Source organism: Varroa jacobsoni, unplaced genomic scaffold (genome assembly GCF_002532875.2).
Source record: "Varroa jacobsoni isolate VJ856 unplaced genomic scaffold, vjacob_1.0 contig01912, whole genome shotgun sequence".
In the NCBI taxonomy this organism is placed as follows: domain Eukaryota; kingdom Metazoa; phylum Arthropoda; class Arachnida; order Mesostigmata; family Varroidae; genus Varroa; species Varroa jacobsoni.
This window is the reverse complement of record NW_019214718.1, coordinates 5,716-19,115: the sequence shown is the minus strand read 5'-3', so window position 1 is coordinate 19,115 and position 13,400 is coordinate 5,716. Positions and strand designations below refer to the sequence as shown.

At 45.9% G+C, this 13,400-nt stretch overlaps 1 protein-coding gene across 1 annotated transcript in view; it reads left to right on the top strand.

Annotated features, from left to right (window-relative positions):
* LOC147751883 (uncharacterized) overlaps positions 1-13,112 on the top strand; it is a gene marked incomplete at its 3' end in the record, with an annotated part of 47,030 nt that extends 33,918 nt beyond the window's left edge. The window contains exon 2 of the mRNA XM_086973222.1: positions 12,870-13,112. Within this exon, the coding sequence (XP_086829348.1) occupies positions 12,870-13,112 (243 nt within the window). The remainder of the gene's footprint in view (positions 1-12,869) is intronic.
* Between the last annotated feature and the right edge of the window lie 288 nt (positions 13,113-13,400).

The window sequence follows — 13,400 nt, the reverse complement described above, 5'->3', positions numbered from 1 at the left end:
GAGGTAAGATTTTTTAAAGACTTCTGAGCCAGTCGTTCTGCGAGATACTTGGTGCGCTCTTCAGTACACTGCGACCGTTGCAGACGCAGAAGAGAGTGTCGTGGGACGGAAATTATAACAATACAGAGAACGCTAGTGTAAAGTTTTGCCAAATTTACTAACCTCCAGCAAACATGCACCAGAGTGATAGACAATTCTATTATTTAAGTTATTTTCAAATGAAGCCTGTATAAGACGAATGCGAATAGATATAACAAAACAGAATAGAACAGCGTGTTTCAAGCAACGATTGCTTCTCTACGGGTAATACGCGATAGAAGCAAAAACGATTTCTACGGCTATACACCTATCTGATGCTACCAACGCTGGGAAATAGTAGCTAACTAACGATTGGGGCTTTGAAGGAGCCCCGTTTTCCACAGGCACTACTTAACTTAGTGTTCCCTACTAGCGTTGATTTGATAATGATTTTTAATGTGCTCTGCCGGTTTGTTCAGTCCGTGTCCGGCTAGCTGGATCATCTCTAAAAAAGAAGTACGTAAATCTACGTCTTTCATAATAGTATAACGTCGACCGTATTACAATGTATAAATTTTGTTAAAGTTTATTTCCTAGTGAGACAGATGACCTCCCGCTGGCGGCAGACGTGTGGCATAGAATACTGGCTTCGTTGCTACCGATATTCTCAGATGCAGCATCGTCATCGTTCGCCAAGCCGATTCCATGAGCTTCATTGACTTTAAGCGGCTGAAGTGTCGGAGCGCTCGGCAGCCGCCGAAACGCTCGCTGGCAGGCAGGCAACGATGAGCCATGGCGAACGTAACGCCCGTAACGTTAGCTGCGTTCATGGTCCCCAGTGAGGTCGCGAGCTACGGTGACTTTAGAGGATCGAGGCACTTTGGACAGTACCATCATTTCCCGTTAGGCTTTACCATGCCGTTTGTGGTACTAGTGTGAGCCCATCAGTGTCCGATCATGCTAGATAATATAATTGGCGTCGCTAACCAAAAGGCCAATATTGGTCTCTTAAGGATCGCTTTGATCGCATACTTATGAAATATCTATCATTTGCTGCATGTTATCTGTTCGTCTGTGACTGTTTGTATGTGTTATTGTGTCGACAGTGACCACAATATAATGGCACAAACCCTATGCCTCTTGTTTTTATTTTCTTTTCCCAGTTCTCTGAGAGATTATTTGGCTATAGATTTTGTATAGATTATCAATTTTCATCGTGTCTTCTTTCATCGTTCACTTGCTTCGTGTGTTCGCTAGGTTCTTACTTGCGAGACAACAAGTACGACTACAAAACCGGCAATGACTTCCCGTCCTACCTCGGGGAGACATCGTATGTCATCAATGCATGTTGGCAATGCTTGTTTCGTGTATCGTTAGACTGTTTGCAACCGCCATCAGCTTCATACGGCCGCGTGTGTCACTCAAACAATAACTAATAATATTGAGGCTGCCATGGTCTGCCACACGGGCGGGTTCGTGTTTGCTGCCTCGTCATGTACGTGCAAGCAAAATCTGACACAGTGTAGAAAAACACTAACAAACATAGCGTACGCATATATAAATGTCAATATCGAAATTATGATACTAGTACTATTTCAATGACGATCTATCTCTGCTAGTTCTTGTTACGCAACAACAAGCGCCCATCTTCATCAGCTGGCTGATTTCGCTGAGTTTACAGCTGTTTACCTTCAGCAAGAGACGCGTTCAGATTTAGTCCTATCTCGATCATTGTCCTTAACGCCTCTTCTCAAATTGCTTCCTGGTAAAGATGGAACAGTTGAACACTTGGGAAGTCCTGCTAATTTTATTTTTGCGTGTTTCATTTAAATTAAATTCATTGTTGCTGATCCAGCAAAATGGCAATGATGGGGCCGCCGCGTTGAAGCGCAGTGTTGGCAAAGATGGCGCCGTCGTTATCGTATTCAATTGACCCTAGCCTCAATTTTTCTGGGGTTATTAGCAGGCCCCGGTTATCTACCGGCGATTTCGCAGTTACCATGAGATCGATCGTTAAGGCCTATTCTGTTCTGAGTTCAACGAATTATACCTTAGTTGGAACTATTTCCAGCTTCTTGTTCAGTAAGTGGAGGCCCGATAAAGGCCAAAAAGCCCGATCCCAGGCAACTGTAAATGTCTAAAGCCGCACTAATTTTCACTTCCGCTATCAAAACTGCAGTAGAAGTCGCCTCAAATGCGCTCTTCCAACTAAGCAATGTAGTGGATCTGTTGTTGGCAACTGCGTTTGCCGATGTCACTGCCATTGTTCCTACGCAGAAAGTTACCTCGTGAATCTCACTCGAGTCGTTTGTACGACTCGGAGATGTTAACTTTGACGACGGTTACGTTCACAAGAATACTGCCGCACCCTTCGAACTGCGCTTGTATGCATAGTCCATCAAGTTTCTGTCTTTTGAGCCCCACCTGGTCGTCGTTCACTGCGCCCCAACCGTGTTCCCGGTAAGGCCTGGATGAACAGTAAACGTACACCATAGAATAGCTGTCATAACGACCCGTAGTAGACGGGGTCATCGTCGTGCTCGTCTCGCAGATGCGCCAGAGAACGAAATGATGATAGTGATCGTGGATTTCAGCTTACTCGATTTGCAACTAGGATACATTAACAATGCGAAAAGTGTTTGATATTAATGCTCCGGTGGCTGCTGCCAGCGGTGTTACAGTCATATCTCTGCTTTATCATTTATTGATTCTTGAATCAAGGAAGATATGACAAAAAAAAAACTATTGTAATAGTGTGAATGTCTGCCAAGCGTAAACTGCGGGACGTCAATGGGGTAATTTTTGAAACGTTGATAAATATGATGGCTAACGGTGCGCTGGGATACACAGAAAGCTTTACAATGTACAGCGGATGCAAAGATGGAGCAAATCTGTCGAATCCTCTTCGCTGATCAGAAACGTCACTAGGTTGGATAACAGAAAATGTTCTCTGTTAATAACACTCTGGGATAGACACCGCCCGCTACCTAATGTAACGCGACCTCGTCGCTAAAGTAGAATAGACGCGTATGATATAGCGTTTTGTGTGGTCACTTTTCGAGGCATCACGACGTAGCACGCTCGCTCTGTCGTAAGTGGAGATGACGCACCACAATGCAATAGGCCAACTGTAACCACAATTTCCGTTGGCATCGGCAAAAACTATAATGATTGAGGAGCCACCTCAATGTTATTAGCTGGCCGCAGAAGCCGCGACTCGCTTGCTCTACGGCAGTCCAATCGGTACCACAGTTTCAGCTTTTGCTACCGTTCCCCCTTACGAACTAATCTGACGAATAAAAAAGACCGCTGCTGGACGCTTCTTCGCTAGTTCAGGCTTGCGGGCCCGTCGACTATGTTTGTTTATGGTAGTATCGTATACAGCGTTATGTGTGTTAGTGGCAATGTTATTATAAATATTCTTTATTGTTATTGTTCTAATTAAAATCAGTAGCCGAAGCTAAAATGGCCGTGCCAGTAGAAATAGGACCGCCATAAACGCATTGGCGACAGCGGTTATTGTTATCATTACGGGACTGCTGAGGCACGAGTTATGGCTGCAACGACGAGTGCCACGAGTTAGGCGACTGAAAAGGGCAGGACACCGGGGGAGGTCAAGAAGCCTCTGTACCGTGGTGATCGAGTTGGCTTAATGATTTTTGCGCCAGTGGATGAGTCGACGTAGAGCGGGGGCGAGCTGTTTGTATTTGCTCCCTTCTGTGCTGGATGGAGTTGCCCCGTAGCAGTTTAGATGATTGCTCATGTATATGAGTGAGTTTACTAATGGAGAAATAGCTAAGGGACCTTGGCATTTTGAGCCAGCTCTAAATATTTGAAAAATGTGCCATCATCGTTGCCTTCACTCAACTTCGGTTCTCGAAACAAGTGGCATGCCTCGTTCAACTGGCGAGTTGTGCCGTATTCCGAGGATAATCATTTTTTTGCCAGGAAGTTTTTCCTTAATTTTAATGCAAGTGAACGCGTCTATATGAGCGTTTGTGTGAGCGTCTGGAAAACCGTAGCTTGATTCACATGCTGACACAGACGCTCTTTCTGTGCAGATAAGCAGCTACCCATTATAAAATGGACATCCTGTTACCACATCATCCGCGGAATAGTCGTCGGCCCATCGCATTACACGACGAAGACAAATTCAGATTATCTATTGCTATTGTTGTTATAACCAAAACGAGCTTTGACGTGACGCCGCGTGCAGCGTAATTGAGAACAAGCATTACCCTTACGCAGTTAGGTAAAGCAAGACCCAAAGCAAAGATAATGAAGAAACGCAGCTAATTGTCGACCAGCAAAAGGAAACGTATTTTAGTCCTATAAAATGCTGGTAATGTAGAAAAGGCTCGAAAGAAGTCGCTGTTTACATTTTACCAATATATCGACCCTACATAGAAGCATAACAGATAAGTACGTGTCAGAACTTTCTGCTAGCTCTGCTTGCCGACACTTAACATCGTATCAGCCAACGTGCTGACAATAACTTGGTGTCTACTAGAACAGCTATACTGATAGATGTCACTAGGATATTTACGTCGTTTTGATCATCTGATATCGAAGCAGATGTCCACATTGGCAACAGGGCTCTTGCCTGACCACTATTCTGCCCTTGGCAACTGTCCCACGCTGAACAAATTAAACTGGCTCCATTTACCACAAAAGTTCCTGCGGTACCTTGTCACCACCTAGGCGCGCAATCGGCGATCCCCTCGTTTGTGACCTGTTGTATCGCACAATTTGCTTAATATCAGTCAAGCCTCTCACCTGGACGTGTGCTGACTGACACACTTCCGAAAGCCTAACACCGTTGGCTCTTCTCGGCCTTGTTCTCTGTCTCTATATATTTATTGTCATATACAGACCACCAATCACTATTGTTACCTCAACAGCGATTATTGCTACTGCCGGGGCCTACTTTCTCCGCCGCTGCAGCTTTCGATCTTGGGCTTGGGCTCGGGCTTGAATGTCTGTCGTTCATCCCGCTGCGGCAGTCCCGAGTACCGCCGACGCTTTCGCTAGATTTGTAACCACAATACAAACCATAGTAGCTGGTTGTACGACTTGTCCGTTAGGCAGCCACGTCATAGACTCGTTGGGCTTTTACTATGGGTGCGTGACGATGGCTTTTTAGTGCTGTTACTACAGCAGCTTGTACGAGACTCAGCGGTTCCCATTGTGACCGCTTCTGCTGCTATTTCGGCTGATCAAAGTAGTCGCTTAGCGATCACCCGCTAAATGGTTGTTTGTTCATGTGCTTTGTTTCGCTGTTCGCGTTTCTGGCGATGTTTGTCGCCAGACAAATGGCGACTACTCGCTGGCCGAGGGTGAAGACGATGTAGAGAAGCAGCAAGATGTAGCATCTTGGCCTTTTCCTAAGTAACATAAGTGATAGTCGTCCTCTCCGACGATTATGTAGTCGCCGAGATGCGTCGTTTACAACAGACAAGGCGGGCGGGAACAAAGTATATGACAATGGCGAGGAACCGCGCGCAGCAACGCCAAATTACTTCTACAACTTGCGACAATAGGCGTGTGACGTTAGGCTAAAGAGCGAGATTGTGTTGGCCTTATCCTGCGTTAAGTAGGTTCGTACTCCTTTGATTAACCGATTACGAGTTTCGAACTTAGGCGGAGTATCTGTTAGTCGAATGTGATTTTGTTTACACTATTAAGTTAAGATGAGTCTTTTGTTTTATGTGAGCTTGCTTGCAATGTATTACGCAATGCTTCACAAGAATAATAGTATTACTGATCTAACGGCACGCCGGGTCGTACAACACAAGCATAATCTTTAGTCGACCACAGGCTGACCATAGACTTGTGTTTCGGCAATTCCAGGTATTTTTCATTTGTAACTACATTCAATCAGAGATCAGACACACAGTTCGTGGACCACTCTCTACCCAGTCTAATGGAAGTTACCATTCGTGGACGCGTTTTTTTTTCATTGGTTTAGCCGATCGTGCGGTAGGGTAAATCCAGTGGACAACCAAAATATCAACAATATTAAACAGCATCGTACGACACCTTCCAGATCCCCCTTGGAAAATTGAAATGGACAAAGGAAGAGATCGCACCATATAGGATCTAAATTTGTTGAACCGTTGTTTCTTTGTTTCAATACCCTCTTATTTCTGTCAAACCCTATGACTCCATTGCTTGAATGTCTAATGTCAGTCGTATTGACGGACAACGGATCTGATACACATGAACTCTCGAGTACTTCCTATAATAAGCAGCATTCTTCGGAAGAATAAGATGCGAGCCATCCGAACTTTCACCTTTCGTTCCGATATCTACCACGACATTAGTAACGGTATAGCAATTATGGGTTCGTAGATTGCCTGGACCGTTCTGGGTTACAAACACGTGTGTCGCGTTCGTTTACGTTACCGAAATGGTTTGGCTGTTACTATGTTTGTAAGTGAGTGTGCTTTTGTATATGGCTTTGTATGCCTGTTGATACGCCTATTGGGAACAATCGGGATGACTTTAACGACGATGCTTCAGGTGACGATCATAATGATTCCTGTTTTCTGCCGTGTTGTTATTTGCGGGGATGCGACATCGTTACTTCACTCGTCACTTCAGCGGTGCGGCTAAGGCGCTAGGTAACCGAGCAAGTTTTGCAGCAATAGCAATAACAAATCATATCGTATGGCTTCTCTGATAGTGGTAGTAGCCGCCAGGAGCGCCTCTGGGGGCGCAGGGAAACGATATCTGTGTCTCTGCTAATCGTTTATAGAAACTGATGGTTGAAGGCGGTAGTAAGCTACTTTTGGGATTGTGGTAGTTGCTACAACAGCATAGCTGAATCGTCTTCAATGATGAGGATGCGTTCATTGCGTCGCGCTGAACTGCACAGTCCATACCGGGTCCGGCGCTCCGAGAAAGAGACAACTCTACACGGGTGAACCGTGAATGGTTGCTCCTATGTTGAAGAATACTTTTAGGTAGGCGACTACGGCAGGAGCGGTTGTAGCAGCAGCAGCTTCATCTAGGCACAAGCAGCACCGGAATAAGTCGTCATACAAAAACGGACTCAGCGTTAGCCAGCGGCCGCCAACAGCGGGTTTAGCATCAGCTATAGCGCCCGCAACAACGGCCGTAGCTGAATGAACACTAACCGAACACGTCGAATGGTCCTTGCGATGGCGTCGTATACTGTTTTCGTTGTCTGCTGGTCCATCGGCCAACCGACCGATTGACATTTTTATGACATTTTTCGCGCGGCCGTCAGCGAACGAACCTCTGCTTGTTCATCGCGGGACCGTTGAAGCGTCGGATTGTCATATTGTCAAAACCCTACCGGTCACAACCATTCGAAATTTCGGTGACGCTACTGTGTTAGCCGATGCTAGCCGTCTTGCCGCCTGTGCTGTCCCATGTTCTTGTGTGTGTGTGTGTGTGTGAGCACGTCGAATCGGCGCGAACCCCCCCCCCCCCCTGACAAAACTCACTAAGTAAGTTTAGTCGATCTTCATACTTACGGGCTTCGGCGCGGTTGCCCAGGACGCGCTTCTTGGGCAACGTCGTCCACGACGGTGGTGACGGCTGTTGCGGAGGCGGTGAGGCTTCATCTACACGGCCGTTTGGCTCGGTCGAGTGAGTTGAATAGTAGTAAAACTCGCATTGCAATAGCGTCACTGTCGCCGTGTGCCGAGAACGACTCGCTGAGACTTCGAGAAATAAAGCCGAGAGACAACAAATAAAGGAAAGTAGTAAAGTGAAGTGGAGGCCTTAATGAAGTGAGTCTCACTCAGGTGGGCACACACGCACTACTCACAGGAGACACAGATGCAACTATTCCACCGCGTTCATCCGGTGACTGTTGCCAGCGTCCAATGGCGGCGTCCCACAAGGCTCGGCTGACTCCTTGTTGTCCAGCGGCAGGTTCATCACCGTCCATAGCGACCACATCAGAAACATCATCAGAAAGTGGGGTCTCTATTACCTGCTCGCTCGCTCGCTCGATCGCTTCGTTCGTCGTCGCTGTCGTCGAAACCGTGCTCCAGCCGAAAAAGCAGCTGGTTGGTCTGCTGAAGCCGTCTACAATACCTCGTTTGTCGTTTTCTCATCTTCGCCTTCGTCTGACTCGCTGTTGCGACTGGTGTCATCTTTGTTGCGGCTGCTAATGCCAACCCACGACGCCTCTCATAGTCAACACCAAAAGAAAGACGAAGTACATCGTTGTTTGCGTCAGAATGTCGCTGCGTCGTTGGTCAGTCATCATGCATAAGCGCACGCACGCACGGACGCACGCACACGCACACACACACACATAAACACACACACACCCACACACCCAGAGACACACACACACACACACACACACCCACATACACACATAAATGGCACATGTCGACTAGGCATAGTTTTCTACCCAACCATTGCGCCCCAATATCTTGCGTGAGCTCTGCTCCTGTGGGCCAACGTTACTCACTTACGCACGGCAACTTACAACTAAGTTAGGAAGGAACGACCGGCTACCATTCCACTCGTTCTTTTTCCTTCACCGCCTCTTATAGCCTGTGCTTATATGTAAACCGACATATCTAGACAGAAGTGTTCCCTACTCAGCTCACGAACGGCGGACGATAGCGAAGATGACGTAGCGGAGCAATGACAAACGCAACGTGCTAAAGATGGCAGAAGCACCGGTGGCAGCGGCGGCGGCAGCGGCAGCAGCAGAAGCGGTAAAAAAGGGAGGGGACATCGAAAACGGTAGTGAAATAATCGTCTGCAGCAAGGAACCACGGAAAGCAGGAAAGCGGGGAACAGTCAAAAAGAAACGAAGTTTGGAGCGATATGGAGGTTAATGAAAACGGGACGAGGGGGTGCGTAACCCGGGCACCTCGGATGCTTCTGTTGATCAACTTGCAGACGGCGTGAAACCAATAAAGATTCGTTCATTTACACAGAGGAAGCTTGGGGTTTTTAGACTCGCGACAACATCTTTGGCCCGCGTTTATGTTGGTTAGAGACAGGTAGAGACGTGAAAGTATCAGTAAACAGATAACTGAGTGAAGAATATGCATAGCGATCGGCATAAAAGTCACTAGCAGTGCTGGAAGTAATAGTTGGTCTTCACGATGATCGCTTGTAGAAATGTCGCTGTTACTGCTGCTGCTGCTGCTGATTTCACCCCCTACTCTTACTGTTCTGTGTGTGTGTGTGTGGTGCAATTTAGGACGGTGATCACCTGTCGCATGACATCAATTTTTAGATGAGTGTCACTAGAACAGTCCATCAGCGCCGCCTTACAATGAGAACACCTAGCGAAACATATTTTTCTAGTAAGCCTTTAAGTGTCTCGCAAGTAAATAAAGGGAAACATATGCGTTTTTTGATGTTGAAGACGCCTTAAAAAATAGCGAAATATTTAAATATTATACTGTAGTTATTTCACGTATGCTGACGATACGCACCCTAAGTGACCACCTTTCTATTGCTTGGAGCTCAATTAAATAATTTCCACTCCAGACGATACGCTCCATCGGATTCTTCCGAAGAAGTAATGCCCAAAAGGCAAACTTAGAAAATAATAAAGACCCCCCCCCCCCCCCAAAAAACAACCAAGGACAAATGTTATTTACCCACTTCACGAAAGCGAAACGCACTCCCTATCATCGTTTAAAATAGTACATCACAAATCAACTAGTGGCAGTTTTCGCGTTATTGTCGCGTGTTGTAAAATTCTTATACCTTTCACTTTTATTGTTATTTCTAACAAGGAGGCTCAATTTGGACCTGTTCGTGCCCATTTTATCCCTGGCCTTTTATCAATAGTTGTATACAATAGGGGCAAGACCCCTTTGAAAATTGTTGAATTAGTTCAAATAAATTGATTGCATATCATTTCCACGTAAGCAAACAGGTAATAAAGACAATTAAGAGATACGAGCGATCGTAACGACTTAGCTTAGCCGCGTCATATATATCTACGTACTCATGAAATGTGGCAACCAACGATGGCGCCATTGGCTCTTGTATAATTGTTGTAGTTTTCTTGCTGTCTGCCTGTTGTGAATTCCGCCGCGTTGCGTTTGTATGCCGCCATAGGCTCTATTTAGGTTTCCTGTCTGTCAGCCAGTCCCAGTTTATGACCATGCCCACACATGGAAACATCAACATCCCTTACCGCCGGCACATTCTGCTTTTTCTGACGCATCGGTACGTGGAAGATAATACATGCTACCATGATAGTGACGGTCGAATGGAGCAGCCGTTGCTCAAGCTGGGCCCAGCAATGGTACGCAATGAACATCATGATATATCGTGGAATTAAGGGGAAATACTGCCATATTTGAATACTACATTTTGAACTAAGCTTGTTAGCTATGATGGCCAATCTCACAGACAATCAGCGTTCACGCTAGCTGCTCATGCAACGAACGGCATATTGAACATACGGAACTTGTTCGAACTCATATGACCGCGTGTATAATTTTGCGATCCCTATATTTTCCTCGTTTCCCTCACAGTTGCCTTTCGAAGAGTTTTGCTGTCGTCGATCTTTTTGGCAGCATCGACTGATCGAGCAGTCTCAAATGAGAAACATAATAATCATCAAAAGCATATCGCTACAGGTCCGTAGCCACAACGATATAAGTACTAGCCAGCCGCAGGACCACAACAGCCGCAGGGTAACACACGTAACTATTACCGCAACCGTCACGGCTACATCCATAACGAACGAACGACGAAGTTCTACCATGTTGTAATAATAACGAAATTTTACATGACGACCAGATGATTGACGTAAATGCCGAATAGAAAAGGAGCATTCGTTTGTTGATGAATGTGACGAGCCGTTATCTGTCGACGACGTTTAAAATGATGTCTAACGATACCCAGCGAACGGTCCAAGGAAACAGGATAATAATGCAGTTTAGAAGAAAGAGAAAGAAGGGGAATGTTTGCGAAGATGATGGCGTAGGCGGATAGCCTGAGACCGGATCCATCCGCCCGCCTGTCCGTCGAGACAATATATCCTCGAACGTAATGGCAGAATCAAGGAAAATTGTAACAACGATAACCGGCTAAACGTAACCAAGGGTAACGATAAGCATAAGTGTGATATGTAGTTATACCTGTTAACTTGTAGCAGTCATAGATACATAGATGAGTAGTGTAGACAGTCTTGTTAAGTGGCCCGAACTTGAATGCACGCTGAACTTAAGCGCGGTTAGCGAGGTAGCGATAGTTAGAAAACGGTTAACATTTTAATGGCTAGAAGCCATTGCCCGTAGCTCGCCTTTCATATTCGGCTAGCTGCAACTGGGCATCATCGAGTCGCTTGATGATTACGGTCGGTCGCTTGACGCTCGTTATCAATCCTCGGCAGCGATTAACCCCTCGACGAGAATCGAGAATAACACCGTTCCGGTAACAAGGACTCAACGAAGAGTTGGCAACCGTCAAACTCATGATACTGATTATTTCTCGGTTGACGACAGGCTCTGCGGCAGTGCCTGGCGAAGTGAGAGCAAAAATAGAAGTGGCTAAAATACGCTCGAGAGGGTGCGATTCAGCCCAAAACAAAGTGTGGGAGCCAAGAAGCCTTATAGAAAAATGAGACAGAAACGAAGGGCAATCCATCGTCAGCACTTTCGCTGCACCAGCAGCATTAACGCAGTCGTCAAAATAGCAACGAAATCATCGCAAAAATCATCATCGTCAGCGTCATATCTTTATTGTGATTGTTATTACTAAGATGAGTAGTATTTTTATTTTTTTTTTATGCTGACTCTCATGACTGCAGCGACCGAGCCTACAACCGTTAGCTAGGGTTACATTGTTTCAGAGCTAATTCACATCATCAGTATTAACCGGATGGAAGAACTGCGGCGTTTGAGACGTCCAATCCTTCTGCCGTTGATGCCGCTGCCAAGGATCTCGTTACGATGGTAAAGACTGACATTCGAAGAACAACAAGCTACTTCTGTGCTAGATATGTTTTCCCAGTTGGCTGCGGCTGTTGTTATTGTTGTTACCGTGGGTAGCGGCGCTACTACCGCTTTGCCCACCTTTTGTCGACAAAAATGACAGAAGTATTAAAATTAGAAATGTTTTGTAATTATGGCCGTTGTTCGTAACGCCACTGCTGCAGTTGCTGCTACTACAACAAGGGCTTTGGCCCTTATTACGGTAGGACGGTAGTTACTGCCATTTAAAAATGCGGCCTGATGAACAAATACCCCCGGTGCGAGAACAACAACAAGAGTAACAAGTACACAGCACAATGGGATAAAACAAGACGGCAAAACTACGGCTGCACGGCGGAAGATTGCAGGCGACAGAAAATCGCCTCACGCTTTCAGCTTTTTGTTCGTATAACGTCTCTATCGTAACAAGACAAATTGGCTAGAAATGACTGTTTGAAAGATTTGGTCGTGCTATTTTCTGTGTAGGTGTTATACATACGCCAATGGCAAGCCGATAATGTTGTAAACACGTATATAGCAAAACGTAATGCATTACATGCAACCTCTAAGCCATGTGCATGGCTTAGAAGCTGCCAATAATGTGTGGCACGGACACCATTGTAGGAAAACAGCGTATGGTCGATTTGTGGTAATTTTTAGATGAATTTATTACACGTATCAGATCAATAGAAAAATCTCTCAGTACAGAGCTGATTGAAACAAACCCACTTCTTTGTTCGCGAGTACCAAAGATTATACTAACTGCTATGCGTAAGTTTCTATGAAGCCAAGCAAAATAGCCACTTCCACGCATCGCTTGATCTCGAAAAAATCCTGCTTGATAATAGTATTCTTTTTTTAACCGTTTCCGAGTACCTTTTCATCGTCTGGCTCTGTTTTTTCTGTTTGTAGAAAGCGACGCTGGTCTGGGGTGCAGGCGGTGCAGACGGCGGACTGAAAACGACCGCCGGTGTTGGGGTGGCAAGCGTCGGTGTCACGGGGGGTCGAATGTCACCTTCATCTGGCCTGGTCCACTGGATGTCTGTGATGGCCGACCATGCACCTCCAGCTCCACCTCCACACGACTCGGTATCACCTCATCATATGCCACCGCATTACGTCTGGCCAACGACGACGACCGCCAATGGAGTCGAGGTAAGTGCAGCACTATCTGCGTTTAGGTAGACCTCAATCGTTACTTTGCTTTTTTAATTTTACATATAAAAATAAGTCCGACAGGTAGAGGGAAGGAAACGAAAATCGATGGATAACAGCTTCAAAAGGTACTGTTTATTGATTCTAGCTTTATCAAATGATGTCAAGGTAAGCTAGAGGTAGTAGCTAGGTTTAGGTAATCAGTCGATTCGAATCTAATGGGTTTCCTCTGATTACGTCCGTGTGTGTATGATAACGTAGTTGCACCTCTGTCCAGTGTTAAGTCAA